The 24,798-nt window shown below is 42.1% G+C and overlaps 1 protein-coding gene across 1 annotated transcript; it reads left to right on the top strand.

Moving 5' to 3' along the window:
- Positions 1 to 5,557: 5,557 nt before the first annotated feature.
- On the top strand, positions 5,558 to 24,798 carry LOC133386677 (gastricsin-like). The gene is made up of 9 exons (XM_061630387.1): positions 5,558 to 5,823; positions 18,060 to 18,210; positions 19,102 to 19,219; positions 19,367 to 19,485; positions 20,494 to 20,693; positions 22,000 to 22,122; positions 22,649 to 22,796; positions 23,201 to 23,299; positions 24,476 to 24,798. The coding sequence occupies exons 2-9, from the start codon at positions 18,085 to 18,087 to the stop codon at positions 24,629 to 24,631; spliced, it is 1,089 nt and encodes a 362-aa protein (XP_061486371.1). The 5' UTR covers positions 5,558 to 5,823; positions 18,060 to 18,084; the 3' UTR covers positions 24,632 to 24,798.

Genomic DNA, 24,798 nt, shown 5'->3' on the forward strand with positions numbered 1-24,798 from the left:
GCACGTCTGTATTTTGGTACAGTTAGCCAATATAAATATTTCATCCGTTGAGGGCAGGGAAAGATATTTAAACCCAAAGCCTGGGGAGAACAGGGTCCATTAGCTAAGCTGATTAGATTTTGGTTATCTATGTCGGTTAGTCCAAGTTTCACAGCCGACCTAGCAATGTTGTAATCCATCTTTAGCAAATCTATAGAGGAGAGACCAAATGATGTTAACTTTTTCACAACCAGCTGTGACCATGATGCGTTTGAATTAGAATTATTTAAAAATTGTGTTAGATAAGATTCTGGAGTTAAAATCTTAACACAACGAAGCCAAAAATAGATAGTGAAAAGCCAAATTAAACAGGTAAGGGAATTTATCCCAGCTTCCAAATGTAGTGAGGCCCCAGAAACACATCTGGGAACCCCAAATAAAGATCTTAAGGCAGGATGAAGAATGCAATCCAATCGACCTTTATAATATGGAGCCCAGATAGGTGCACCATACATCAGCATCGGGATGATTTTATATTTAATGAGACGTATAGCTGCAGGAATACAATTTCCACCATTGGAGAAATAAAATTGGACAATGGCGCCCAATTTTTTTGTTGCTTTTGCCTTTAGATGTACGATATGAGAATTCCATGACCCCGTTTCTTGGAACCAAAGCCCTAGATATTTATAGGAGTTAACCTGATCTATTTTGTTGGGTCCCAGATGCCATGAGAATCTGACTTTTTCTTAGAAAAGATCATAACTTTGGTTTTCGCATAATTTATTGTTAGGGAGTTTTCTCGGCAATAGGTAGCAAAATTTTTTAATAATCTATTTAGTCCTATACGGGTTTGAGATAATAACACCATATCGTCTGCGTATAGCAGAATTGGCACCTTTTCTCCTCCTACTTTGGGGGCATGAGATCGAATATCGGCCAGGGCAGACAAAATATCTGCCAGGTAGAGATTAAACAGCACTGGGGCAAGTACACAGCCTTGTCTCACTCCCTGTGTAGAGCATATCTCCCTTGAAAGGTGTTCTGCGCGATTACAGCGAACCCGAGCCGTAGTGTTGTTATATAAAGTTGCTATCAGCCGCAGCAATCTCCTGTCAATGTGGAAAGATTCTAATTTTTTCCACAACCGGCCACATGGGATAGAATCAAAAGCGGCTTTAAGATCTATGAAAGCGACAAATAGTTTGCCTCGGCTTTGCTTGATGTATTTTTGGGATAGCTGAGACAATAACAGGCGGTGATCCAGTGCAGAGTGTCCTGATTTAAATCCTATCTGGGCTTGGCTCAAGATTTTGTTAGAGTTAATCCATAAATTCAGGATTGTACCCAAAAAACTCGAATATATCTTGCCCACCACAGACAAAAGGCTAATAGGGCGGTAATTGTTTGGAATATTCTTAGAGCCTTGCTTATAAATCGGGATTATAATAGCCTTACGCCAAGAAATTGGAATTATTCCAGATCTATTAATTAATGTGAAGAGGGAGGCAAGCATGGGTGCCCACCAAGTAATATTACTTTTAAGTAATTCTGGAGTGATACCATCTGGGCCAGCTGCCTTTCCATTTTTTAATTGAGAAATTAATTCCGCAATAGTGTCTATTTCCACGGGATCCCACTCAGGGATATGGATCAGATCCGGGAGTAAATGTAAGGTATTTTGGTCGTCCTTGCTGTTAAACACTTCGTGGAAATGCTGTTCCCAAGTAGCAGCGGAAATAAAACATTCTTGTGTATCAATTTGTTTTGGGAAGGCACCAGATACTATTTGCCAGAATGTTTTTGAGCTGCGAGAGGCAAGAGCTGCCTCAAGGAGGCACCAATGTTCTCTCATTGCTTCTCGCTTCTTTTTGGCTATAAGGTTTTTATATTCTTTGCGAAGGCTATAGAATGTTTTTGGGAGAAGACGTTCGTTATTTCTTCGGTATTGGCGATATACTGCAGCGATCGAGCTCTTTAAATTTCTGCAGTCCCTATCAAACCATCTATTTCGTGGAACTTTTAAGTGACTAGGTTTAGTTTTATTGGATCCATATAGCTCGAGTAGGATTATTTTTATCAGTTGTTCATAAATAGCCAAGCCTTCAGTTAGGCTACCAGTTATTGCCAATTGGGATGTCATTTGTATTACTTGAGAGGATTTTACTATTTGAAGCAATTTGTTAGTATATTGGGGGAGCCACTTAACTCTTTTGTATATGTCCGAGGTTGTTAAGTTTGAAATTATCTCGGGCTGGGTTGCTAGATAAATATTCCCTCTAATTGTGAAGGAGTATTCTAAAGGCAAATGATCACTATCTGTACGATCTGCTACGCTGAAGTGGTAGCCCTAATAATCCTTCGTAGAGGGGATTATTATCTAATCTACCACACTGGATCCTTGGGTAGAGTGAAAAGTAAATTCCCCCCATTCATCCTCATAAGAGCCATTTAGAATATGTAAATGATGTTTTGATACAAACTGAAGAAGGGCAGTGCCAGCTAGGTTCAAAAGGGTATCTCTAAATCGACGAGCCTTGCTTCTCAGATGGTTCTTATCCACATTTATAAGGAAGCCGGGTTGTGGAACCTCAGCTAAAAAGGAGCCAGTTCTAGCATTAAAGTCTCCAGCCAGAATTGAATGTGCTGATGGATATATGGACGTCCAGTAAACATATAAAGATTCGAAAGTTGTCCAGTTTAACAAAATGTTTTCTCTATTTAAGGAGGGGGTGAAATAAGCATTAAATATTAATATAGATATTTGTGATGATCTAAATTCTAGGAGTAGCGTTGATGCCATAAGACCATTACCCTCTATCTCAAAGGCGGTGAGCTCGGTAAGCTTAACATCCAATTTTGACGAGACCGAGATACTCAGGCCTTGTCTGGCCCTCCCCTTAATAACTTTAGGCAAGGCTGGAGTACAGAATGTAACAAAACCGTCTATGTATACCTGGTCCACACTCCAAGTCTCCTGTAATAAAATTATATCGAATTTGGATAAATATGCCAGGAGGCTTTGATCACTGGATTTAGATTTCCACCCCACTATGTTCCATGAGAGAATTTTCAGGGAAGGATAGAAAAGTGGACGACTCAGTCATTCACATTCTTGAATATCATCTGTTAAAGACGACGGTGCAACACAACAGTTGACAACCGAGGCTTTTAAAGATATCAGTGATGGAGTGATTGAAATTGTTTGACTGGTCGTTCTGATTGGCGATCCGATCTCATAAGTTTCCAAATACTGTACAGCCAGCCAATCATAAGGCTGAACAATCGGGTTAGAGTAGTCATAATATCTCTCACACTGCATTTCCGATGGACTTGAGGGGAGCTGTTGAAGTGTCTTTACATAATCATCTTGATTGTTTCTATGACAGACTGATAGTTGTTTAGCAGCTATTTTAAAATTTGGGTCTAAAGCCCCCTCTGTCAAATAGTTCACAGATGGATAATCCACCATTAATGGATTGTCACTATTAACCTTGTTTATCATACGAGACCTGGGAGGAGTTTGATGATGTTGTGATGATGATGTGATGAGTAGTTGTAATTCTTGTTGTTGTTGGCGTTGTTGTGATGGAGATTTTTTGCCTAGTCCATTAGTAGCCTTTCTTTGGGTCTCCAGTTTCTTCTTCTTCTCTTCTTCGGTCTCATGGGATGCAGTAGATATCTTCAGGTACTCCAACTCGTGCATATCGAGCAATGGAGCAATGAGATTTTCAAGTCTTGTTAATATGTCTTTCCTCTCATTAAAAGGTAGAGATCCAAAAGAATATAGCAAAGATTGTTCCTCATTTTTGATGGAGTTATTTGTCCGATCTTCTGTTTGATGTGCATTTTGAAATTGTGCCTTCGCTGGACCAGTTACTGTCTCTGTAATCGAGTCACATTTCCTAAGGGATATCTCGGAAGGGTCCAAGCCGATCTGAATATCAGTTTTAAACTCAGGTTGAGAACTTTTTTTGTGTGAATATAAGCTGCACGGAGCATCAATTAAAGAAGCCTGTAATTGCAAGGAGCGTGATATATCTTCTTCTTTTTTGTTAAGTAATTTTGTCGGCTCCAGATCAATCAGTAAGCTAGGGGTGAGCTGTTCCACCGTATGGGGGTTTTTCTTTTGTAAGCCGGGTATTAGATTCCTCGGAGAGATCTGGTTTTCAAAGAATCTTTGTACTGCTAAACTCTGATTAGCTAGAGCCTCTTTATTATGCCTAATGAACGTAACAATCTCTTGTCTAGAGAAGGTGACCACTGCTCGGGCCCTATAACCATTATAGTATATATATTCTACCTGTTCAATATCATATAAATTGAAAGGTAAAGAAAGGGCCCTTTGCAGCGTTTTCATGAGATGGCGTTTTCTCTCTTCTGGCAAAACGAATCCCCTAGGTTTGGGGTAGTTTGTGAACACCAGCTTGCGGGTATTCAATACCAGATTCCACTGCGGAAGCTTAACTGCAGTTGTCTTATTCGCTCTTGCCTGTTCTTTCACAAGTACATCAAGCCATGGATCCTGTTGGGGCATATAGTCATTCGTTTTGATGATGGACTTGTTTCTGAGTGTCGGAAGAGGAGGCGAAGAGGGGCAGAAGTTAGGGTGGTCTCCCATATAATTAAATGTATTAACCTTGGTTGACTTCTTTACTGGCAAAGGTCTTGATTTCTTTGGGCTTTCTGTTGGGACTTTGTCCAGCAAATCAAACAGCCTCTTGAAGTTCATTTTTTTATCTTTTAAACGCTTTTGAGTTTTTACATTTTTGCTCTTTTTTACGTTTATTGTATTTCGTCTGCTTTTGCCTTTTCCTTTACTTTTACTCCGGATAATAGCTTTGCGTTGATTAGAATTAGTCCAAGAGGAACCAGATTTTAAAGGAGCATTTGTTGTTGAGGATTGCTCAGCAGTCTTTAAATGTAAAGGTACAGAAATCTTTTGTTGTAAATTCACTAAAGTTGTTAGTAGCTGATTACATTCTCTTAAAAAAGTTTTCATATGTTCCATCTCAGTCGCGAGCATGAACAGCCATCCCTTTAAGGGAAGACTCTGACCAAGAGGGTCTGCTTGAGAAAATTGATGGAATGGTGTCAGGGGAGGGCTAACATTCTCCTCCACCTCAGGAATATTTGTCGATGAAAGCCCCATCAGGGTGTCTCCTATAGGGATGATACCCTAATCTGGGTGTGATTCTTGTAATAAATCTACACAGTCTTTCTCAAGAATGTCTGGAGAAAACTCTCGGGTGTCTAATGAAATCGCCTTTCTGCTGATTCCTATGGGTGATATGGGGCTGCTTACCTCTTGACACTCAGCCAAGGCTATTTCTTCAGCCAGACTTAAGGCTGGGGATTCTCTCATTATCCCCTGTGAGACACCTTTGGTAGTGATGGACCAGTCCAAGGGGAAAGCATCTAAAGACAATTCATTGTTCACATTTTGTTGTTGTATCATTTTAGGGAAAAAGTTTGTTATTTTTTGCTGACTATTATGAGCTTTATCTGGCAGCATTTGGAGTGGAGTAACTACTTCCTTATCCTTTCTCCTCCTCTTTGGCTTCCTTTCTGGCAGGCTTTCAAAGGAGGGAGTATTTCCTAAGGCTTTCCTCCCTTCTCTTGTTAGCACCATTGCGGAAAACTGATTTATTTGGACACCTTAAAGATATTATTTATGACGTTCAGCCAAAAGACCATTCTATTTGCTGGAATTCAAGGTCATTTGTTTGCCAGCCAACTTGTTTTCATTCAAATCAAACCCCACGCTATTGCCTTTTCTTCAAAGATAAGGTTATAAGTACTGCAATAGATTTATGTTTAAAGATCCCCGACCATCTGAGTATGGTAAGTACATTGTCTATAATGTTGGAATTTATGAGGTTTCAATAAGACCAAAAGCAGTTGGAAGAAATTCACCCTTCGCCATTTTATCTTTTCTCCTCAGATAATGTTGTTTAAATGTTGTTTGAAACAGAATAGAATAATCTTCCAAGGTCAGCCAGAAATTATTTGAGTTGCTCTAGGGCAGTTGGAAACAGGCTATTAGTCTATTATTCAGTCCACCAACTCTGAGTGTTTGATAGCTAATTAGGTTCCTTAATGGTCAGAAAGACAGAGCTCCTCACTGTGCATCTTCCTAGATCGCCATCTTTCCCAGAGATCAGCCTCCATACCTTTGGACTGGAAAGTGGCCAATGTAACACCAATTTTTAAAATAGGATCCAGAAGGGATCTGGGAAATTACAGACTGGTTAGCTTCACATCTGTTCCAGGAAAACTGGTGGACAGCATTATAAGAACAGAGGTCCTCTTATAGATCAATAATTGATTAAGTAACCAAAAGCAGACAGTAGGACTGCATATGCATGACATTTTATTCTAGAATCAATGAAGACTGAGTACTTATTTTTTTCTATGTAGTCCACTCCACACGTAATCTAGATCTTTTGCTCAAGAAAAGCATTTCTTGAGAAATTAGTTTTATTTTGAAAGATTGATTTTGTATTACTCTGCAGTGCATCCATTTGAAAATAGATGAAGGCAGTCCCAGCAATGGGAAGTGTATTGAGATCTGCCCAGTGATGTGGGTGGGCATCAAAGCTTGGAAGTAACTCGTTAGAAATAATGAGTTACTTCTAATTTATTTCTTTTTTGCATAACGAGAGGGTAACTTCGTTACATTTTGCTTGTAAGAGAACGAGTGGTAATTTCGTTACTTTTCAGCTGCAACTGTAACTTTTCTGTGTTACATTTGGACGTTACTGGGGGGGCGGGAGGCAGAGGAAGTCTTCTGCTGCTGTGATTGGTGGAATGGTGGAAGAAAGACATGTGCCTCAAACTGGGCTTCTGCGCGGTGTAGCTCTTCCCTCGTGCTCTGTGTTAGGAGGCACGAGGGAGGAAGTGGAGAGCCAAACCGTGCAGAACGGCAAGGATGAAGGAGGAGGTAGCAGCAGCAGAATGGAGGTGAGTAGCTGTGGAAGTGAGTGAAGGTATATGTGTGCAGTGGCTGGCGGGCGGGGCCCCTGGTGTAGGCAATAAGGGGAGTGCATTGCCCAGTGGGGTGGGTGAGTGTCAGAGCATGCGCCCCCAAGCCTGAAAAAGAATTTTCAAATGGCCGTTTGCTCTTGCAGGCCAGACGGGGAAAACTGGGGCGCCATGAGGGGATATGTGGGGGGACGGCTTGTGCAGAAAGGTATCTGCGTGATCCCAAATCCTGCTTACCCCCCCTTCTGAGTTCTGAAGGGGCAGCGGATGGGGGGGTGCTTCTTGCTTCAAAGAGAGATCCTGCACGGGCAGTGTGTGTGTATATGTAAGAGAGAGAGAGAGAGAGAGACAGAGAGAGCAGCCCCCCACCATCCGGCCCTTGGGTCATTCCCCCTGGCCAAGGCGCGGCCCGCACTGAAACCCACTTGCACAGACCTCCAGTGAGCCTGGCTTACTCCGAAGCAGGTTACGGAGCCCTTCACTCACCCCTGACGGCGGAGAGCCTGTCTTGATTGCGGCGGCCCTGCAGGACCAAAGGCCACCCAAGACGGGGCAGCTGCAGCGGAGAAGCAGGGATTTTGGCTGGGAGGGGGGGCCTCCTTGTCCGCTGCCCTCCCCGCAGCAGCCCCACCCCATCGGTTGACTGGAGCCTCCCTTCCCTCTCAATCGACCTTCTCTGGAGTCTCAATTCCAATATAGCAATATAGAAGAGGAAGCCCCTGAGCGTGTGCAGAGTAACTTCCTTTTGCCATAACACCAAAGTATTGTAAAAACAGCTTCTCCCCCCCATCTGGTACCCTCCAGGAGTTGTGCATGCCTTGTATATCAGGCACATGCTTTAGGTCCAAATAGTGTTGCTTTAAATTGTGCCCCACCCAGCATGCTTGATGTTTGGCCTGATCTGCAGGCAGAAGGAGTGAGAGAGCTCAACCTGTAGACTTCTTAAGAATTCCCTTCCAGCCTGACCAGCAACAGACTGCCTGGAGGCACCAGGGCAAGCACAGGCCCTCTTTGCTCATAGTCAGAAGCTGCACTTGCAACTCCCATCCTGCTTTCTTTCCCTGAGGAACAGAGTTACCCTCATTTCTTCCTCAACTGGAAAATGGCAACCTTACCTAGCCCATTCCTTAGAGGTCTGTGCTAGAACCAGGTGCTTCCTGGCAGCACCTTTCAAAGTGAATATGTTTTGTCTAGTAACACCACAAAATAACGTAGCCGAAGCTGCACTAAAGTATTGCTCCACTGTAGCTGCATCAGACTGACAAGTACTCTGTGTAATTGGGGGGTGGGGGCTTTGTGGGTAGGAAATTCTGACCAGAAGCAAAATCTTGCTCTTTTGCTGATGCAGCCAGTCTTCTGTCTTCCCAGCAGAGGAGAGGAGGGGGTCATTTTAGTGCAAAGGTGACAAGTGTGCAGGAATCTAGAATCTTTGAGACAGCATGCACATCTGACATGGTGCCATGAGTTGAACTGGCCACTATGCCCCGTGCCATGCTCATCTGGTCACTCTTGAAGCACAGCATTTTAAAATGGAAAGTATTACTTCAAATGTGGCCTCCTAGCAGAGCAGCAGCATTTGCCTAGATTCTTAAGCGCCATGCTTGGGTGGCTTTTGTTGGGTCAGGGAGCCACCTGGTGCTGGTTAGTAGCCCTCTCTCTCCAGGGTATATTAGAGGGCCATGTAAATGGAAAGATGCTCCAAACACTGACTAGGTGGGCCCTGGTCTTTTTTCTCCCCCTGTTTCTCCCTCATCTGAAAACAAACCAACCCTGAAGATTGGGGGTTCTTGTTCCTTAAAACGAAATTGCCAACATATCTGCATTTATTGCTGCAGCCTAGAGCAATGTCTTTTTTTTATTGCTCTGGGTGTCCAAAGAGAATAAAACACTGAGGTACTTGTGGCTGGCTTAGCCCCTGATGTGTGTGTCAAGTTTAGCCAGTCTCTCAGGGCCAGGGGCAAAGCCAAATGTGAGATGCCTTTAGTGTGCTCTTCCCAAAATGTGCTACACTTGCTAGAGATTGCCAGTGGGGATGGTGGGGGGTAGGTCTTATTTGGCTTTTTTTTAAAAAAAATTTCTCCATAATGAGATGGGAGCAACTTTCCTTCACCCTCTTGCTTTTGTGTCTGTTGTGGAGCTGGACAAGATCATGGACACAGGATACAAAAGCAGAAGTGCCAACAACAGGCATCTCATTCTGATTTTTTTATTTTATTATTTTGACGAAGTCATTAACAGATTTGCAAAAGTTAAGGCTCGAAAACAGAAACTGTAATGTTATTATTAATTACTGCGACAGACCGCTCTCGGTGTCAAATATGCTAGGTATGCCACTGTTGTATTGTACATATTCTGCTCTTAAGTGGTGTTGTTATGTGCCATCAAGTTGATTACAACTTATGGCGACCCTATCAATCAGCGACCTCCAAGAGCATCTGTCATGAACCACCCTGTTCAGATCTTGTAAGTTCAGGTCCGTGGTTTCCTTTATAGAATCAATCCATCTCTTGTTTGGTCTTCCTCTTTTTCTACTCCCTTCTGTTTTTCCCAGCATTATTGTCTTTTCTAGTGAATCTGCTCTTCTCATGATGTGTCCAAAGTATGATAACCTCAGTTTCATCATTTTAGCTTCTAGTGATAGTTCTGGTTTAATTTGTTCTAACACCCAATTATTTGTCTTTTTTGCAGTCCATGGTATGCGCAAAGCTCTCCTCCAACACCACATTTCAAATGAGTGGATTTTTCTCTTATCTGCTTTTTTCACTGTCCAACTTTCACATTCATACATAGAGATCGGGAATACCATGGTCTGAATGATCCTGACTTTAGTGTTCAGTGATACATCTTTGCCTTTGAGAACCTTTTCTACTTCTCTCATAACGGCCCTCCCCAGTCCTAGCCTTCTTCTGATTTCTTGACTATTGTCTCCATTTTGGTTAATGACTGTGCCGAGGTATTGATAATCCTTGACAAGTTCCATGTCCTCATTGTCAACTTTAAAGTTACATAAATCTTCTGTTGTCATTATTTTAGTCTTCTTGACATTCAGCTGTAGTCCTGCTTTTGTGGTTTCCTCTTTAACTTTCATTATCATCATGGTCTGTGGATGGGTAGGAGGTGACAAGGGAGGAGGTGGAGAGTGAGACATGGTGGAGTGGGGAAAACAATTGTTTTTAAAAAATGGAGTGGAGGAAAAAAGGAGCCGGAGGGCAAGAACATGGATAAAGGAGAAGGAGGCGGCAGCAGGATTGAGATAAAGAACTGTGGAGGTGAAAGATGACATTTGTGTGTTTGCACTTGGCACACAAAGTGGCCTCCACCACCCTCTCTGGCTACTGTGCTGCATTTGCAGTATTTTAACTTTTTTGCATTTCAGGGGAAAATGTTTGCTTGGGTGAGTGTCCCTTAGTTGGTGGCAGGGCAGGGTCCAGGGGGTGATTAAATGAGAGAGTTTATGCTTGCTGGCTCAGTGGGGTGTGTGTGTTGCACTTGGTTTGACGTGCAAAGATCTGAGTAGTGGCCTCTGCCTCTCTCCCCACCTCCCTTACTAGCGGAGAGACCACCATTGCTATCATGGATAAAAATAATTATTCTACCTCTTGATGTGTGTGTTCACTTTTAATGTTGTTTTAGGCTACTTAGATGTGCAGCAGCCAAGGCCAGCACTTTGTAGGTGTTTTTTTTAAAAAAGTAACTGAAATGTAACTGTAGTGATTACTTTTGAGAAAAAGTAAAGTAATCAGTTACTTTCAGAGCAATTGCAATTGTAACGGTAATTTTGGGCCATGTAACTGTAACTGTAATTTATTACTTTTTAAAAGTAACCTTCCAAGCTCTGCAAATCAGTCCATTATCCAGGAATGTGAAGAATTCCATAAATGTGAACTGGGCTCCATTGTCTGAGACAATGGTGTTTGGCAACCCATGTGTTGTGAAAAGCATGCGTAAGGTCTTGATATCAATACAAGATGTCATAGACGATACAGGAACCACTTCTAACCATTTGGAGTATGAATCAACAACAATCAAGAAAGTTTGTCCCTGGAAGGATCCTGCAAAGTTAATATGAAGCTGTTTTTGTCGATTCCCATGGGTGCACTGGGGCGGAGCTGGCCTTGAAACCTGACACTTCTCACATCTCTTGATGCATTCTTCAATCTCGCTGTCCATCTTAGGCCACGATACATAGCTGCACCCCAGAGCCTTCATTCGCACTATCCCAGGGTGTCTGACATGTAGGGCCTCCAACACCCGATGTCTCAACACAGTAGGAATGACAACTCTATTTCCCCACAGCAGGCATCCCTTGTGCACTGATAGTTCATGTTGTTTGGATACAAATGGTATCTGAATTTCTCCTCAAGCTTCCCTAATGTCCATCCTCTCCACACCCAGTTGAGAACACGGGCAAGAACTGGGTCCTTGGATGATGCAGTGGCAATATTCCAGCATGGAGGGGTGGTTCCAGTAATGACTCTAACAACAGCATGTCCAGCGGAGGGGTTTCATCAACCCCAGCAGAAGGGAGAGGAAGGCAGCTCAAAGTATCAGCATGGGCAATGCTCCTGGCAGGCCAACTTTGCAATGTGTAGTCATACGCGTTCAGGAAAATCGCCCACCGCAACATGCGTGGAGATAATATTTGAGGCGTCTGCTGGTTAGGGACAAACAATCCCAATAACGGCTTGTGGTCAGTAGCAATAGTGAATGGTTGACCATAGACAAAGTCATGGAATTTATTTACACTAGCCACAATAGCCAGGGCCTCCTTATCAATTTGGGCATAATTTTGTTCTGTTGAAGACTTTGTTCGGGAGTAGAAAGCGATAGGCACCTCAGGTTGGTGGCTCAGAACGGCTCCAATACCATATGGAGATGCATCACATATGAGAATCAAAGGGCTTCCGTTCATCATAGTGCACCAAGACACTGTCAGACAATAACAGGTGTTTTACATCACGGAAAGCCTTATCATGCAGTGTCCACTGCCATGCAGCATGCTTGTCAAGAAGGCGATGCAATGGTTCTGCCACTGTAGCCTTATGTTTCAAGAAGGCATGATAGAAATTCAGGAGTCCCAAGAAGGCTTGGAGTTCCATTTATTATGGGGCACTGGAGCTTCATGAATTGCTTTAAATGTTTCTGGGATAGGCCGAATGCCAGTAGCATCAATACTGTAGCCAAGGAATTCAATTTGGGAAACACCAAATACACATTTCTCATGCTTGACCCGGAGACCAGCAACAGCAAAACTGTGCAGTACATCCCACTTCCGTGAGGCAAGTTCAGCAATGGAGTTGCTAGCAACCAAGACATCATCAAAATACGGTATGGCACTTGGCACTCCTTTGAGAATGTCCTCCATTAGCTCTGAAAAATTCCAGGGGCCACAGAAACACCAAACTGGAGGCATTTTACTCTGAATGCTCCATGATGAGTGGTAGTCTGAACATCGGCAATAGCATCATCCATAGACAGTTGCTGATAGGCCTGGGCTAGGTCAAACTTCGCAAAAATGTTTCCTTGTGAAAGTGATGCCAAAAGATGACTCACCACTGGGATTGGATATGGATGCTGATGCAGAGCTCTATTGATAGTGTACTTGTAGTCACCACAAATGCAGATGTTGCCATTGGCCTTCAATGGGGTGACAATGGGCGTCTTCCATATAGGGTGTGTCACTGGCTCCAAGATGCCTTGCTTTATGAAGCAATCAAGTTCAGCATCAATCTTTGCTCACAGTGCAAACGGAACACAATGGGGTTTCATACGGATGGGGGCCACAGTAGGATCCAAGAATAACTAATAGGAGGCCCCTTATATTTCCCAAGACCTTTATCAAAAACAGCTTTGAAATAATTTTAGGATGCTATCCCATAATGATTCACCAATCTGGTGGACCCCCATGAGAGCAATGCCCAATGGCTCAAACCAGTCTAAGCCAAGGAGACTGATGGGATGCCCTTGAGCAACCAATAACTGTAAAGTTCCATGGAAAGAAGCAGTTCCTGGTATGGCAAGCCTGGTGGGCCAATACACTACAGATGCAATGGTCAATATCCCTACAGTTCAGCCTTTGCCAACTTGGTTGCATCCAGATGTTTTGTACTACAGTTCCCACCAGCCCCAGCCAGCACAGGCTGGGACTGATGGGAGTCGTAGTCCAAAACATTCTGGATGGAACCAAGTTGGCAAAGGCTGTTATAGTATTTTAAGCAGTAGTGTGCTGAACTGCAGCCTGTGCTCCCAATACAGCACTAATGCAATTGTATAAGGTCCCAGATTCAAGTTTTGGTATCTCCAGTTTAAAAGATCAGGCAGAAGGTGATGGGGCAAGACCTCTGCCTGTGACCCTGCAGGCCTGGGCTATTACTCATCAGAGGAGGAGACAACAGAGGGACAAATAGTCTATAGTCTGAACTGATATACGGAAACTTTCCATTTCCTAATGTGGTTTAGCATGTAGTCCACTATATCACACAATCCAATGTTCTATCCTGCTGTTCTGCTCATTCTGTGGGACTGAATCTTTGTAACCCAGTGTGGGCCTTTTCTGCTCAAGTCGAAGAACTGGACTTTCCATCTGGATTGGTATGGTATGGGGGTTCTTGTGATGCTGACATGCTATGGATTAAGACCTTGGATGGAAACAATGGAGATAACATTATGGCCACATATTTTTCCATTCTAATTGAAATTCCACATGTGAACCTTTCTCCCCACCCTCCCTCATGAAAACACACACCATAACTATCATACTTCAAACAAGTAAAAGATAAAACAAGTGCACCCCAGAGATGTAGTTTGCAGGGCTGTTGTGTTTTAAAAAGATCTGAATGCATGATGATAAGAACCGGTGCCAACCCCTGCTTCTAAAATATGGGCTTAGCATAAATCATCATTTGCTTTTCTGATCAAATCATTGTTCTTGAGATAAAAATCCTCTTAATGCCTTTGAGTAGAATCTTAGAGTAGAGTATTGTTTGACCTATTGATAAGGTTCGGATCTATGACTTTGCTGCATGTGGGTGGAGAAAACACTATCGTTCAGGGTATATAAGAAGGGACCCTACTCCACTAACACTCACTTAGTGTCTTAAGACCAAACTGCAGTAGCTAAAGAATTCTCTTAAGAAACTGCACACAAGAAAAGAGAACCATGAAGTGGCTGATCCTTGCCCTGGTGTGCCTTCACCTCTGTGAGGGCATTGTCAGGTAAGTATGGAATAATGGCATAGTGCAACCTTCCTGGTTGCTTTTCAGCTTCGGTTGTGCGTGGTAGCCAGGAAAAAAGAACAGGGTGGTAACAGCAGTACAGTAGGATGTTTAGCAATAGCTTTTGATTAAGGAGACCCCCTAGTGTGTGTTAAACTCACTATATGTATTTTGTTACTGACTAATTTTTTTTAGGCTAGCCCCCATGTCGACCAATGGTTGATTTTACATTTGAAAAGAGTTAACAGTGCTGTCCTTCCTATGCATTTTTTGTTGTAAAAGAGTATCTATCTATTGTCCATGTCTGTGACTTAACAAGTTCTGTTATTTATATTTTATAGCCTACAGCTCCAATCCAAGTCAAGTCATGATGTGCGGCTCAATCCAATCTATACTTTATTTAAAAGTAAGTCCCACTGCATTCAGTGGGGCTTGCTCCCAGATAAGTGCACATAGGATTGCTCCTAAGTTTTTAAAAAACCTATGGACCCAGTTAATCTTGATGATTAGCTTGAGTTCCATTGTTTTCCATTGGATTTAAGCAGCAATCCTATATCTTCTTAATTATGCATTGAATTCAGTCAGATTTATTTCTGAGTGTATCTGTATAGGCTTGGGATGTTTATCAGGACTAATTTTAGTTGGATTGGGACCCTATACCATAACATTTAGATAATGGAATAGCCAACATTATACCCACCAGATATTGTTGGACTCCAACTCCCATCAGCCCCAGCCAGCATAGTTAATGGACACAGATGATGGGAATTGTCGTCCAAAAACATCCAGCTACCCCAATTTAGGTAATAGCACTAGCCTTCTCTTGAGTTGCTAGGTGGAAAATATATTCATAAAGTGCAACACAGAGCATTTTGTCATTGAACTTTTTAAAACTCTAAAACTGCAATATTTTATTTGAATACGGAATACCTCAAGCAACTGAAGCCCAGATTTTTAAACAGAAAACCTCTGTCATTTGAATTTTTCAAGAAATATGAATAAAATTAACACGACATTCCTTGCAAAGATGCATGGCATTTTCCAATAACATCTGTGAGAACAAAAGATACATTTCTAAAACAGTAGTGTAGTCACTTACCTGAAAAAAATTCCTGTTGCACTCAGTGGGTCTTCTCAGTAGACATGCATAGGAAGAACTGCACTGTTAATGTTCTTTCTTTTGTATTTATGATGAGTTACCAGAACTACAGATGTACTGAATATATGTTTCCTATGCGGGCCTTTTTCAGTATCTCATCATAAGAAATGCTCAGCTAAATTAGATTAACGACGCATCTAGTTCATGAATAAAAGCAGATGCCCTTGGGAAGTTCACACGGACAGCATGATGGTGATAGCCATCCTTTGTCCTCAGCAAATCAGCATTATGCTATGAATACTGAAGGACAACAGAAGAGTTCTGTGGCATCTTAAATAGTCTTTATGCAAACTAATACAACTACTTCTCTGGAAATTGTGAATAAGGAGGTTCCAGGTTTAGCAATGCTGGTTAATAGCCATATCATCATGCTACTTACAGTAGGTAGGATCAATTTATTTATTTATTTATTATTTGATTTATATCCCACCCTTCCTCCCAGCAGGAGCCTAGGGCAGCAAACAAAAGCATTAAAAATACTTTAAAACATCATAAAAGCAGACTTTAAAATACATTAAAACAAAACATCTTTAAAAGCATTTTTAAAAAGGCTTTGAAGACATCTTTTAAAAAAGTTTAAAACATTAAAAAAAAGGTTTAAAAAATATATTAAAAAGAAATTCCAGCATAGATGCAAACTGGGATAAGGTCTCAACTTAAAAGGCTTGTTGAAAGAGGAAGGTTTTTAGTAGGCACTGAAAAGATAACAGAGATGGTGCCTGTCTAATATTTAAGGGGAGGGAATTCCAAAGGGTAGGTGCTCCCATACTAAAGGTCCGTTTCCTATGTTGTGCGGAAAGGACCTCCTGATAAGATGGTCCTCACCTGCAGAGAACAGTGATCGACTGGGTATATAAGGGATAAGACGGTCTTTCAGGTATCTGGGTCCCAAGCTGTATAGGGCTTTGTACACCAAAATTAGAACCTTGAACTTAGCTCAGTAGCTAATAGGTAGCCAGTGCAATTCTTTCAGCAGCGGGGTGACATATTGCTGATACCCTGCCCCAGTGAGCAGTCTCACCGCTGCATTGTGCACCAGCTGCAGCTTCCTGACCAACCTCAAGGGCAGCCCCACATAGAGTGCATTACAGTAATCCAGCCTGGAGGTTACCAGTGTATGGACAACAGTGGTCAGGCTATCCTGGTCCAGAAATGGCCGCAGCTGTCTTACTAGCCAAAGCTGGTAAAAGGCACTCCTAGCCACTGAGGTCACCTGGGCCTGTAGCGACAAAGATGAATCCAGGAGCACCCCCAGACTATGGACCTGCTCTTTCAGAGGGAGTATGACCCCATCCAAAGCAGGCAACTGGCCAATTATCAGAATTCGGGAACCACTAACCCACAGTACCTCCGTCTTGCTAGGATTCAGACTCAGTTTATTGGCCCTCATCCAGCCCGCCACCGAGTCCAGACAGCGGTCCAGGGCTTGCACGGCCTCTCCCGATGCAGATGTTGCAGAGAAATAGAGCTGGGTATCCTCAGTGTACTGCTGACACCTCACCTCAAATCTCCTGATGACTGCTCCCAAGGGCTTCATATAGATGTTAAACAGCATGGGGGACAAAATGGTACCCTGCGGAACCCCACAGCACAACTGCCATGGGGTCGAAAGACAATAACCCAATGCTATTCTCTGAAAACAACCTTGGAAATAGGATCAGAACCACTGTAAAACAGTGCCTTCTTCTTTCCATTACAGCAGGAAAGGCCTAATATGTATCCCCAAGCAATTTTTTTCTGATCCTCCAAGACTCCACCAATTCTGGCAGTGGTGGCAAAAAGGATGGAAGAGAGGTCCAGCCCACTGCCTTGATTGAGATGCTAATTGCTTCCTCCTTGATCATCAGATATAACATTAATTGATAAGCGGATGGGGCAACAGTTAATCTGCATAGATCAGCTGAGGAGGGTGCTGTGTGCTTCTCTCTCTGTATGTGTCATATGTGAGTGTGTGTGCATGTGAGACTGTGAAGTGGCTACACCCACTTTTGGCCACACCTACTGCTTGACATGCAGTCTCAGAGGATTAGCCATGGATGAATGCCACCCTTGAGCCAAGGTTAGTCACCCCTGACTGAGATATCATAATCTAAAATAGATGGATAGGAAGAAAAGAGAACTATTCAGAAGGACAAAGACTGGATCCAAAATTGTTTAGCTTATAACCTTTTTATTGGCGTAACTGCAGGTGTTGGTTGAATAATAAGTAAGATTTAAAGATGGACAGAGTACCTTCAGGCAGGGAGAAAAGTTGAAATTTCAGATCATAGAACCGATGCATGGAAAAGAAGGCTGGTGGAAGAACCTGTACAGCTGCCACTCTCAGCTTTCCAGTCCATGATAAAAACACACAGTGTCAGAGTAAGGCTGTGCACACAGCACACTTTTAAAGTAAGTCCCCCCCCTCGAATCCTCAGAACTGTAGCTCACAGAGCTGCAATTCCCAGCACACTACAGTTCCCAGGATCCTTGGGGGGGATGTGCTTTGAATGTGCTTTAAAGGTATGGTGTGTATGTGTGTAGTGTGGTCACTCAAGTTTTAGGAAGTGTCAGGTTAGATTGAACCTTGATAGGATCAGACAGAAATTAATAACTGCCCAAGGGATTACATGGTTCAGGCTAGAAAATTCCTGCAATGGTCTAAAGATATTTGAATGAGCATACAATGTGGGAAAAATTTACAGCTGCTTCTTTGACTCTATGCCTACTTCATCTCCTCCAGGGTTCCCCTGAAAAAGTTCAAGTCCATGCGGGAGGTGATGAAAGAGAAAGGTGTCCTTAAAGAGTTCCTAAAGAACAATCATTATGACCCTGCCAGCAAGTATTTCAACAACTTTGCCACTGGTTACGAGCCCCTGGCAAACTACATGGACGTGAGTATTTGGCTCCTAATCCTTAGGACTCCTTTAGTCCTAATACAGCACTATTAGAAACCATGGGAATTTTATCTTGAGTTTTGAGAGTGGAATTGTGGTCCTAGTTGTGTATAACTCTAAATTACAAGATATGGGAGAGGATGAGAACTCAAATGGAGAAAAATGAAATGTTATAATATGGAAGACACCTAGCAGGTGACTAACACTGGGGCGCAATCAGACACTGAAAACATGATTGTATTATTTTTAAATGCATGGTGATATGGCCATGTGAACTGTGTTTTTACAAACTTTCAAAAGTTATCAGAATCAGTTAGAAGGGTTTTAACTATGAACCTACCCGGTCACTTCGCTCAGCAGCTAAGGCCCTCCTCCGGGTACCAACACATCAGGAAGCCCGGAGGACAGTTACACGATCTAGGGCCTTTTCTGTAGTGGCCCCTGAATTGTGGAATAGCCTCCCCGAAGAAATACGCCTGGCGCCTACGCTACTATCTTTTCGGCGCCAGGTTAAGACCTGGCTATGCTCCCAGGCATTTTAATGTGTTTACTTTTATATTTCTGTGGTTTCTGTTTGTGTTTATTATTGTTCGGCTGTTTTTACTATGATATTTTGTATTTTAATCCTTTTGTACACCGCCCAGTGAGCTATTCGCTATGGGCGGTTTAAAAATGAAACAAACAAATAAATAAAATAAACTCTGAAATATATATTGTCCTTAAAATACTGTTGTTTAAGGATACATGAAATACATCTGAGAATTTTTTTATTTTTTTTTGCTGAACAAATATCAAGGGTACTTTTTGGTTTCTTTTTTTGTGATGAGAATTTATGTGGATATCAATGTGGAGAGGTCATTGTGGATGACAATGTCCTCCTTTCTCTAGATGTCCTATTATGGACAGATCAGCATTGGAACTCCACCCCAGAACTTCTTGGTACTCTTTGACACTGGGTCATCCAACCTCTGGGTGTCATCTGTCTACTGCAACAGTGAGGCTTGCAGTGAGTATCCTCCACTCCATCTCCAATCCAATGATAAGAGAATGAAAAATATTTCACAACTGGGAAGAGACACACATTATATTTAAGCCTGGCTTTGTTATGAGCTCAAAAGTGACACTTGTCTTTTTCTCCAATTTTCACCACTAGCAAACCATCCATTGTTCAATCCCAGCCAGTCTTCTACTTATTCCACCAATGACCAGACCTTCTCTTTGCAGTATGGAACTGGTAGTCTCACTGGACTCTTTGGCTATGATACTGTAACAGTAAGTAGCAGTGCTCCTCAAAGAATGGCATTTATTTCAACTGATGGATTAGTGTTTTCTGCAACAGAAACAGATCCTAATACAGTGGCCAGGAAGGAATCCATTCTAACATGCCTAATGCAATGCACTGAGATCACACAGATGACTATATTTGGAGGTCAATTTTAGCCAACCTCAATAGTCTTTAATAGCACCCCATGAGCTTGATGAAAGAGCATCATCATCAAGACAATCTATGCATTGTAGCTATGGCAGCATCCTAAACAAAGCAGGTCAGTTCTGTAATGTGCATCACTTTCAATACTATCATGGAGTTACTACTATATATCAGGCAAGAAGATATATGCACATTCTCAATGATATAGGGCAGTCGTTCTCAAACCTGTTGTCACTTCTGCCCACCATGTCCCTTTTCCTTCCCAGTTCCATGACACGTAACAACTTTGCGTGGTTTCATTCTGCCAGATTTATTGATGGCAGTTGTCCACTTTATAGTGGTGCTACATTCTCTGCCACAATAGTATGAGAACTGATATTTCACTTCTGAAACAACAGAAATGGTAGTGACATTGTGCTAGTGCAGTGACCTCAGTGCCCCATTCATAATACTGATTAGCTAATCCAGGGATTTATTAGATTAGTCTATTAAGATTTTTCAAGGAATAAGAGAAGAGAGCTATCTGCTATCTGTATGTATGGCTATGGAGTCCCTCTATGCCAAATGATCAGAAAATCAAGAGAGGAATTCTTGAGAGCTCAACTTCCTCATCTTAATTATGAGCCCAGAGAGGTTTCCTGTTCCCAGATAGTTTGAATGACTCCAGTCCCTTTAGATCACTTGTTTCGCTGTCTGAATAAAAAATAAGTTAGTTTTCCAGTAATATCCCCATTTGTTAAATTTTGTTGGGCTATCTGATGCTGGGCTCTTCTGGCAGGTTACTTTTTCCCTCTTTGTAGTGTGCTTTTTCTACTTTATTGTGATGACTTTTTCTTACCATTCCCTTATAGATTCAAGGCATTTCCATCACCAGCCAGGAATTTGGCCTGAGTGAGACTGAGCCTGGCTCTAACTTTGTCTATGCCCAGTTTGATGGCATCCTGGGCTTGGCTTACCCTGCTATTTCTGCTGGTAGTGCCACCACTGTAATGCAGGGACTGATGCAGGAGAACCTTCTTGATGCTCCTGTTTTCAGCTTCTACTTGAGTGGGTAAGAAAGGAGATGTTTCTTTTTCCTTTGCCATTTGCCTTGCCTCTGCCTATCCCTCTTATAAATTTCTCAGAGCACCTTTCACTAGGCATGTATGGTTTGGTCTATTTCCAATCTATATCACCTTTTGCATTTGTTCATTCATAAGTCTCTTTCATCCTGTTTCTGCATTAACCCACAAATTTAGAAAATCTGCATGAACATTCATATTTACATACTTATTTTTGAATATATTTTTCACAAAATGTATATTTTATCCTAAAATGTGCACTTTTTGAGTAAAAAAACCCCCTCCACTGAAAATTTCAAAGAAAGGTGAAATCTGAAGGATAACTGTGTTGTAATCCACATGTTAGTCTGGGAGGTGCAGATCATGTCAGGTCATACTGGAATTCACAAAGCAAATTCCTCAAGCATCCTTATTTTTTTTTTTTTAGTAAAAGTCAATATTAACAAAAAGCCACTGTCCTGTTTTGTTGCCATTGTTTTAACCTTGAAGTGCAACTTCCTCCATCAGGGATAGGCAAACTTGACAAACGAAGAGAAACTCATGGGGAATGATTGACTCATTTCTATAATAATCTCATTCATTCCAATTTGACACTATCCAGTGACGTCTCTCCCAAATGGCCATGGCTCATTCTTTTTCAACTACAGCTTTCAGTTTCAACAGGTTTACTCAGATAATTTACAAGAGTAATGGGATTTTTGAAAATGTCAAATACACACAACCACTTAATACAAATGCTTGTGCTGGGTAACTACCTTGAGAGAGAATGACTGGCCCAAGGTCCTAGTCCAAGACTCTCACAACTATATCCCAGTGATGATGGATCTTGATTACATTACTCCTGAAGTGTTTGCATGGCCACACATCTATGCAGACATTCAATGCAAAATAACTTAAACATAAAATGAAGGAGATATTTTGCTGCTCTGTGCACATAACCTTTGATTTTAGAAGCAGTCAGTGGGAATATGGGTTGAATCCAGGCTTACTGTGCAATCCTAACCACGTCAACTTAGAAGTAAGTCCTACTGAATTCAATGGGGCTTATTTCCACATAAGTGGAGTTAGGATTCAGCCTTAGTCACACCTAGAGCAGGCCCACTCTACTCTAGTCTTGAATCCCACTGATTTCAATTGGTCCACTCTAAGCATTATTAAGTTTGAATCCAACCTTCTGTCTCATTCAGGGTTTTGTTCTGTCCTTTAGATCGGCAGACTTTCATATAACTCAGTCATAGGGGAATCTCTGTAGGTAAATAAATAAGTGTTTTTCCTCTTGTGCATTTGTCCTGTTAGGCAAGAGAGCTCCCAGAGTGGTGGTGAACTTGTCTTGGGAGGAGTTGATTCCAGCCTGTACTCTGGCCAGATTGTCTGGACTCCAGTCACCCAAGAAGCTTACTGGCAAATTGGAATTGAAAGGTAAGGCTATTCTCATTGGTACTGTCTACTGGGACCGTCATCAGACCTTAGTGGAGGCTTGTGACTGAACACTGTGAACTGTGCTTTGCTTTCCGATTTTGGACTCTTTAGATCTATTTCTCTTGGATCAGTTGAGGGTTTTTTTCAGCAGCACCTCATGAAACAAGATCCAAAGAACATATCCTTTGCTTACAGCCCATCTGAAGATTATAGCTCAACCAAGTGCAAACATTTCTTATTTAATTTATTTTTGGCTGTGGTGCAAACCTCCCTTTTTGTCTGAGAATCCGGGAACCAGAAGTGTGATCATTATAGTCCAATTACAAAAACCTAAGCAAGACAACAATCCTGCTTTTGGTTAAGAAGCACTCATTTTCAATTAAGAGGAAACCATGGCAGCTTCGATGATACCATGAAAACATCAAAAGCAAGCAAGGAAGTGTGACATCTTTTGGCCTTGGGCCTCCTTGCTTCATCATCCAACAGGACTAGAACTGCTGACATATTTCAAACTTTTTTTCTCTAGCTTCTATATTGGCACCCAGATCAGTGACTGGTGCAGCCAAGGATGCCAGGGGATTGTGGATACTGGAACATCCCTCCTCACTGCTCCACAGCAGATCTTTGGAACGTTGATGGAATACATTGGAGCTGAGCAGGACAGCAATGGCGAGGTAAGGGCGGGGGAACAAGTGTGTATAGGAAGCAGGACTAGTCACTCTCAGTAACCTGAGAATGCTGACAATCAGCATCCATAAAAGTTAGTATGTTCTAGCTGTTTGAATCCACATATAAGTATAGCTCAAAAATACCAGGCAAGTTCCCTAGACCCAGGGCAATATTTTCTCTTATTCAGTTGGCAGGGAGGGAGAGCGTTATCAAATATCCAAAAACTCCTAGATTATCTCCTTGCCAACAAACATTCAGCTTGACTTGGAATAAACCATAGAAGATCTACATTTCCATTTTAACAACCAGGAAAGGGTTCCCTTAGAATCCTTGGGGGGGGGATGTTTAAAGCTCAAAAGTGATTGAAATAGACTGCATCTTACCTCTCATCATATTTCTCCTTTCACAGTATGTAGTCAGCTGTGGCAACATTGAAAGCTTACCCACCATTACTTTTGTCATCAGTGGAAACAATTTCCCTCTGAGCCCTTCTGCCTATGTCCTTCAGGTATGAGATACGATTGAACAGTCGCTGTCATGCTAGACATTTTCAGCAGATGCTAGAAATGGTCTTTATTTCTTTACTACTTACAGCGAGTTGCCCAATCAAAGTACTTGCTTCTGGCTAAACAAATTCATGTGCTTTACTTCACGCGTGATTTTGCTATATGGAGTTGGTCTACAGATACAGAAAAATGTGACTTAAAGCAATCCTTAGCATAACCGTTGGGAAATGTAGTCAGTATCTATGCCAGTAGGAGGATGTAGGTGTAAGCTGTTTGTACCCTAGAGATGGAACTGACAGAGTACCAGGGCTGGGAACATGACTGTACCATTCATTATTTGCAGAGCTTGGAAAAGTTACTTTTTTAAACTACAACTCCCAGCAGCCCCAGCCAGCATGACCACTGGATTGGGCTGATGGGAGTTGTAGTTCAAAAAAGTAACTTTTCCAAGCTCTGATTTATTCGGCTGCTGTTTGTATCCTCCGTTTCAGAACTGCAGAGCAGAGTGATTACACATTTGTGTGTAGTTATTCTTTACAAAACTGCTGTTACAGATCTGCATGCAAACTGATACCTTTCTAATAAAAACCAAGTATCAACCAAAAAGAAGATATAAAAAATATTAAAATTCAACATTCAGACATTTAAAGCCCTAAATAACTCATCTGAGAGACTGTCTCCTTCCCTACAGATCTTCTCAGGTGTTAGGGGGTAAAAGGGGCCCCTCTTGGTAGTTCTGCTCCCCTCAAAAGCCCTAGTGGTGGTGGCCCAGGAGAGGGCATTCACTGTGGCAGCTCCTAGGTTGTAGAATTCTCTCTTTAGAGAGGTGTGCCCGGCACCTTCATTATATAGTTTCCGCCTTATGCTGAAGACACCTGAGATATGTGTTTTCAGGACCCACCCTATTCCAATACCTGTAATTTGTTTTAACTGGTTTTAATGTCGAATTTTAAATTGTTGGGACCTGTTGGTGAAGGGTGGATGGTGGTGGTGGTGGTAGTAGTAATAATAATAATAATAATAGTAACAATAATAATAATAAATGTTTGAATATTGGAGTTTAGTGTTCGCATTTTAAGTTTCCTCGTGACTCTGGAACTTCACATTTATGCAACAACTTTGACAAAGGCTTCCAAGCCAAAGAGAGTTAACTCAGGCCTGTGCCTTTTCCTTCACAGAACAATAGTGGCTACTGCAGCATCGGCATCATGCCCACTTACCTGCCATCCCAGAATGGGCAGCCTCTATGGATCCTTGGTGATGTCTTCCTCAGGTCCTATTACTCTGTGTTTGATGTGGGCAACAACCAGGTTGGCTTTGCAGCAGCAGCATAAACACTCCCAATAGCCTTCTGTGCTGCTCCAAGCCTGTTCCTGCTTCATTCCATCTGCTTCTTCATTCTATAACTCACCGGATTTCTCTTCTAAGGACTTGAATGTGTTTTCTCTGCAAAATTTGAAACCTCTCTTGTGAAAATTCACAACTTGACTGCTCTCTCCAA

Source organism: Rhineura floridana, chromosome 6 (assembly GCF_030035675.1).
Source record: "Rhineura floridana isolate rRhiFlo1 chromosome 6, rRhiFlo1.hap2, whole genome shotgun sequence".
Taxonomy (NCBI): domain Eukaryota; kingdom Metazoa; phylum Chordata; class Lepidosauria; order Squamata; family Rhineuridae; genus Rhineura; species Rhineura floridana.